Source organism: Athene cunicularia (assembly GCF_003259725.1).
Source record: "Athene cunicularia isolate RWA chromosome 15 unlocalized genomic scaffold, athCun1 chr15_part1, whole genome shotgun sequence".
Lineage (NCBI taxonomy): Eukaryota > Metazoa > Chordata > Aves > Strigiformes > Strigidae > Athene > Athene cunicularia.
This window is the reverse complement of record NW_020799121.1, coordinates 13,367,855-13,375,016: the sequence shown is the minus strand read 5'-3', so window position 1 is coordinate 13,375,016 and position 7,162 is coordinate 13,367,855. Positions and strand designations below refer to the sequence as shown.

The 7,162-nt window shown below is 38.7% G+C and overlaps 1 protein-coding gene across 1 annotated transcript in view; it reads right to left on the bottom strand.

Annotated features, from left to right (window-relative positions):
* Nucleotides 1-3,275: 3,275 nt before the first annotated feature.
* Nucleotides 3,276-7,162, bottom strand: part of BCL7A (BCL tumor suppressor 7A) — a 15,579-nt gene continuing 11,692 nt past the window's right edge. The window contains exon 5 of the mRNA XM_026859972.1: nucleotides 3,276-6,790. Within this exon, the coding sequence (XP_026715773.1) occupies nucleotides 6,560-6,790 (231 nt within the window). The 3' untranslated portion in view covers nucleotides 3,276-6,559. The remainder of the gene's footprint in view (nucleotides 6,791-7,162) is intronic.

Genomic DNA, 7,162 nt, shown 5'->3' with positions numbered 1-7,162 from the left:
CTCATGGATTTAAACTCTCTTTAATACTGTGAATTGCTTATTATTTTCCAGGAGAAGTCTGCGAGAAGGCAGGGCAGCTACAGAAGTAGTTGGAGACACACAACAGGCAGGCTGCAAACACGGCTGGAGAGATCAGCCTGCAATCCCTGAGAGCAGCCTGGGACACCGCTTCTGCTGCCAGCCTGGTGGCTCACACCTAACCCACAGACCTGCTCAGTGCCATGTGTGAAGTAAGCACAGTTGTTCCAGGGGAAATACAGATTGGATTTCATCCTTCGCAAAAGCATAAAGGAAGCGATGGATCCTGTAGGTTAACACGAAAGCATGGCAATAGGGCCAGCAGATGTGTTAGTCTGGGGACAGAACAGCAGCTTACAGCACAAAACTCTGTATACATATGTATGTATGTATAAAGTCAAGAGAAAAGATCTCTAGCTTGCCCTGCAGAGCAAACCTCCATCACCAGGAGAGAAATTGTACTCTAAGTGGCATACTCCAAAGCGTTTATACTAAACTGCTTATATTCTCTCAGTTCTAAGATCTCATGCTTAAAAAACCCCAGGCTCTTCTACATAGTCAGGAGGAAAAAAACAACCCCAAACATTAAATTGCCACATGCTACTTTTTGTGCTTTACAAAATCAGAAATAAAATCAAGGGAAGCTCAAGAGATGGATATAGCAAGTCTCAGGCACAGAAGGCATTCCTGCAATATCACAGTTATGCCCTTGCAGTGATCTAATATTCTCCATTAGAGAGCAGGAAATCAAGACAGATCACTGCATTTAGGGGAGGAAAGGTAGGTCAAACACTTCTCCACACACAAAAGTAGCAGTAAGGCATGGTCATGTCATGCAAGGGCTGTTAAAAATCTTTCAAAATCAAGACTAGCATTCAGCTCTTAGCATCACATAACTAAAACTCTCAAGAAAAGGTCACAGTCATATTTAGCTTCAAAGATGGTTATTGCTACATGAACATCGGGTTTAAAAAAAGAAAAAAAAAAAACAACCCTACAACAAAAAAAAAGCAATGCTATCTGCCAGCAAGGCATTCTGACTGGGGAGTACTTTAAGTACAAAACCAGAAAAACATTTCAAAACAACATTCATAGTTTTACAGTATCTATTTTAAGTCTTGCATGTAGTTTGTTAAGAACAAAAAAAAAAAAAAAAAACAATAACAGCACTGCATACAGTGCTTCCATGACAACAGCCTATACATTTACCTCACAAAATTATAAGCAAGCCACACCTGCTTCTTCCTGTATGAAAAGAGGGGTAACTTGTTAAAATAAAGTCACTAGGTAGCAATGCAATTTTCAAACAAGAGTTAGCAGTACACCAAACCATCATTTAAAATAGGGGCAGTGATCTCAAGCTACGATTTTTAAGATGCAGCTCGGGATTTTCTCCTCTAGTACTTCCTCAGTGCAAATACTATGCATGAAAGGAAAGAGGCATCCCTTAAAATAAATCCAGTTATTTTGGAGACCGACCTCTTGGTTTGCCTTTTCAAGATCAGCCACGTAGGTGATCAGCAACAGGTGAAGACTCCTGGCTATCCTCTCCTCCTCCACAGCAAGGAATTCCGGGGAAACACTAAGGGGCCACAGCAGCATCTTTTAAGTATGCTTTTTCTTTACTGTTTCTTTTTAGCAATCTGCAGTGCAAGGTGAGATGAAGGCCACCATCTTCTGATGACGTTCCTTCAACAGTGCGGGTTTTTAGCACAGGAGGAGAGAACCATTTAAGGACTTTGAATTCAACCCTAACAAGACACTGAACAGAGAGACATCCAAGCTGTTTAAAAATATACCTGCAGCATATTCCACAACACTTAGTGGTAAGAGATTATCCTCCTAGATCTACAGACAGGAAGATAAGCATTTCCATTTTGATGAGGCGCAAGAGCTGGAGCAAATCTTACTCACAGCCTCAGACTGTGGGGCTGATTGCAGGCGCTGGGAGTCCAGCCATCCCGTTACCGCTCCGCTGGCTCCTCTGCCCGTCCTGCTCCCAGGCAAACCACAGGGCCAACCTCCAGCTCCGTACCCTGCTGCTAGGCTAGGCTGTGGCTGCTAGGCTAGGCTGTGGCTCGCTCCTTCACTGGCACAAGCCTTACCTGTTCAGAGGCTTTTCCTTCTGGGACTCGAATTACATCCTCGTTTCTACCTCTGTTCTTTTCTCTCTCTCATCCTACACCATATGTAATTCCCTTATATAAATCTGCTGATTTAATTCACTAATCCAGAGAATAAATAAACCTAACTAAAAATGGGTAGTTGTTTTTTTTTTCCCCGGGTTAGCAAATTTAAGTGGTTGATGTGAGAATGCCGCGAGCACCCCTGTAAATGCAAGGGAGGCAACAAAACCAAGCTGGGAGGAGGCAAGCTGGCTGTGACTCGCCCTTCAGGTAGCCGTGAGCCAACGGACCAGTTCAGCTGTGTGCGAAACTGCAGGCTGCTTTGGGACAGAGCACACAGAACACTAAAAATAAGCTGGACACTTTATATCCATCTCGAATGTAAAGAATCTTTCCAAAAGTCTTAAGGAGCTTTACCCTTGCTAGCATCAGACTCGAGCACGTTTGCAAACTGAAGCATGTTTCCACACTATGCCCTCCTCCCTCCCTCCAATTTAAGTCACCACAACACATTAGCCAAGTACCAAGCCAACAGTAAGCGCCTTAAATTACCAAGTTACTCTGCAGGCTGCTGTAATTACATTGGCCATATCTATTTGTTTGTTGTTGTTACAACAAACTGCCCCCGCCCTGCTCCGTGTCCTGCTACAATATCAAGACACCTTTGGTCCACTCAGAGGTGAATCATTTTACAGGTTCCCAAATGAGACAACACCACAGAATGCACGTTTAAAAATACCATTTATAAAAGCAGAAATTTATTGTAAATTAAAAAAAACAAACAAACTGAGAGTTAAGTTTCTTGATAAAAATTATTCACACAGCGTTCATGTTGTGATTTTTTTATTTTATTTTTGAAATGAAACCATTGTACATTGTACAAACCATAACTACCGATGGAATAAATAAGTGAAAAAATTATACTGCTGTACAACACACACACACACAAATCATAAGATGGAAAACGATTAGGTATTGAAGAAAACAAAATTCTTTACACCTTCTAACAGGCCCTTAGATATAAAGAACATTCCAAAACATGACAGTGTTTATGTATGAAGATAGCCACCCAAAACCAATATTTTATACTGCCTTGTTGATTATTTTTTGTTGTTTTGTAAGTGCCAGCACTTTTTGGAATGTTTAACAACTACTTTCCCAAGCATAAAAATTCCAAGGAATAGTTCTGCTATAAAATGTTTGGCTGAGTAAATCGTTTATTCGGAAGGCCTTCCCACATGTTCCACAAACTCAGCTAATTTACTTGCTTGCTTCTAGGTTTTTTTCTTTTTTTTTTTTCTCTTTTCTTTTTTTTTTTTTTTTTTGGTTTTTATTTATTTGTAACTGAAGCTCCAACATTCAGCATTGTAGCACGGAAGCACTTCTTGATATTTGCACTATTTCTAAAACATTAGCTGTATGAGAACTTTCAGTCATCTTGAAGAAAATTACATCTCTCCTTCTGCTCCACGTCTGAATGCTTTCAATAAACCCTTTTACAGTGAGTTCATAAAACAAGTTTCTGGTAGAGATAGGTCCAAGCCAAAAAAAAGCTGGATTTAGATCTGCTTTCAAACCTCAGGTCGATTTGAATTCGATGTTCTGGTTTGGTCCCATCTGTACTTTCTGGCATTAAAATGTGTTTAATCACATCCGTTGGCCCATAAATGTTATCAGGCACTTCAAAAAAAGACTAATAACAGTCTTATACACTATTTTGGATTTCTTCATACCAGATAATGTCAAAGTCTCTTCCCTTAGAGACTGACAATAACAGGTCTAAGGAACCCAAATCTATCTGCTTGTTCAGTTGTCTGTTGTCACTAGAATCTCTGGTTTTAAAAAAAAAGTTCTGAATGTATTCTGTATAAGCTGTAAATAAAGCATTACTACTTTCGAAATAAAGCCTCTAGGAATACGGTTATGATGCCTTGTCTTGTAAGCCACAGAACAATGAACAGTTCTGAGCAGAAGCCACAGGAGAGAAAAGGAAGTTTATAATTAAACCTGTTGATGTCAATAATGCCAATAAATGCTTCTATCTAATGAAAAATTTGAGGTATTTTTAGTGCTATTTATATATTTTATTTCTTCCTAAAGTACAGGAATTAGTTTCTAAATGAAAAGTCTATTTACTCCCTTGGAAAGTCTACAAAATTAAAAACTTGCTGCGATGCACCTGAAGATAGGGATTAGTAAACATGACTACTTGTCAAAGGTGGCATCAGATTTGTTTTGTTTTAGCATTAAAAACAACAGAAAGTTAGTAAATCAAAAATATTTTTAAGTTTGAATCTTTCTAGATTTGCCCATTTAATATATCAATAGAACTTCTCACAAAATATCACTTAAATCTGAATGTAATATACATACAAATCAATCGTCATTGACCAGTTATCCACATTTTAGGCATACACACAATTCAAGAGAGAATTCTACCGTTTCATTGCATATATTGTGCAAATATAGTTTTTTGGCTCCTCATTTCCTTATTTTCAGAATGTTAATGGACTTCATGATCAGACCAGAAATCCCAAAAACTTATTAGGGAGCACACTGTTTTCATGAATGATTTGCAATCAAATTTTATTCAGTTAAAATCCAAAAAGTTTTATTCCAACAGAAAGGAAAAGTTCCGAAACTGAATGTCATACGTTATTTGGAGTTCAATCCTACAAACATCTTATGGAAGGTCAGTATTGGCTCCCCACTCCTCCCTCCCTTTATTCCCTCCCCCCACTTCCCCCTCGTATTTCTTAATAAAGTGGTAATTGCAAACGCAACGCAGTAGTCTAAGTGCAAGCCATTTTCACTATTGGAGAATTCAGAAATAAATAAGCTTAATGAAGAGTTAATTATGAAAAATGTATCAACTGGAAGCAATTTTTTTTTTTTTCATTTAAAAAAGTATTTACAGTTCTTAGCTTACAAACTATATGCAACCATTTTCGTAGCTGTGAGATCATCTTTTAAATTACAAGTTCCATCTCCCACACAAAGTGAAGACAGACTAAGGGCCTGATCCAGCAACACGCATGTGAGTACGTATGCACGTGTGTGTCTGTACTCAAGTGAGAAACCAGCGGTTCCCACCGACGCCGGGTATTTGTAACTGGGAGCTCACCCTGGAAGTACAAAGCCCACTGTAAGATCAGGCCCCGTGACCTGATGCAGATGGTTCTGCACTCCTACGTGCCACCAATCTGAAGGGAGTTGCACGTAACTTTGTGCCTTTCAATCGAGTTTAGTGTAAGCACGCTTCAACGTAATTGGAAAAAAAAGGACCATTTCTAACGATGTAGGGACTATGGAAACAACAAGGCTTATTTACAAGACTTGCTGAAAGAAAAAAAAAGAAACCCCAAATACAGTATTAACCTGGAACATAGAAGTAAACATCTTATAAAGAAACAGTACAATGAAATCCAGTTCAGTGAACACATGATATTAAAAAAGACCAATTGAAAATAAATTCACTGTGCATCAATCCCTTTGATCCTATTTATATACATAGTGGAACTTTTCTTGTAAAGCAAGTTGTACCCAGTACAGAGATCTGGACCTAATACGTAAGTATTTTAACTGCTGTATTATAGTATATATTCAGATCTGGACTACAAATGGTAAACAGATCATGTTAACTTCTGATGAAGTTAAGTATTTAGAAGACCAAATTTACAGTTGCGAATGCCATGCATTCAATAAAAGATCTCCACTATAGCTGCTAAAATAAAATATCAAGCTCCTTTTTCTCCTTGGACTCCAAGAGTGAAAATGGCTTCCTGATCTGTATTTGTTAAAAATTTAAGCACCAGGGATTTAAAAATTAAAAACAAAACAAAAAACCCCGAACAAAAAAGAAAAAAGAAATAAGAAAAAAGAAATAAGAAAAAAGAAAAAGCCTTACTACATGGCATTATACAAACATAGGCCACTTTGCAAAGGAGACAGTTGCAAAACAACTTTTAAAAGTTAGCACTGTTTTCAGAACACAAGGCACAAAACAAAAGCAGACATCACGCCAGAACAATGAACTTCACATGAAAGCTAATACCTGACCTGTACCATCCTTAAATATCTTACAATGTTAAATAGAGAAATGAAAAAAAAAAAAATACAGCAGCAACATAATTGTAATTTTGACTTTAGAAACAGTGCGTAGACCCCTCCTGAGTTGTTTACTCCAACCATTTCAGAGACAGTAACTTAAAAGTTCTCAATGTTTGTTTCACAGGAAAAAGTTTTCAGTGTCTGAGAAGTTAAACCTTTGTTAGGCTTTCTTGGATTTTTGCTTGGTAACTTGAAAAGTTAGGAGTTCTGTCCTCATCCAAGAGAAGATGCTTAAGTAAGGTTGTTCTATAATTAAGCCCACTGATGTACCTTACATAAAAACTGACCAGAAAAAAATCTATAGTCTAAATCTCTTCAACATTTTGTTGGGAAGCCTCTACTTTCATCTTTTTAGAAGGTGGCACTCCTTCAGAGTCCTTAATGAGGGGGAAAAGAAAAACAACCATGTTATTGCACTGAATTTCAGGCACCATAAACATCAAACAAAAAAACATGATCAAATTCCCTGGCGCATCATTTGTAAAATACAAAGCATCCCTGGATGCAAGAATGACACGACCAAGCGCATTTGCTTCCTGAAATCACTCCTCTACTTCCATCTTACCTCAACATCTTTACACTTCTTCTCATCTACAGACAAAGGGCAAAATTCTAGTTCCGGGCTAAAGACCACGGTGAATATTCCAAGCAAAGGCATGGTTATACCCCGACTTCCCTCAGCTCCACACCTGAGCAACGAGCCACACCAAGTGCACACGAAATTTCCCCCGCTGTAGCCAAAGCAATCTCTACAGGACAGAACACGCCAGGTTTGGAAAGCACAAGGTGTGCCCCAAAACAAGCCAACCACCCACGAGGAAAACCAATGGACTGAGCAGTGCTCTGCCTGAGCATCTCGGTGTGAGGGGGACAAATGTAAGGATAATTTCCTTCTCCCACCCACCCAC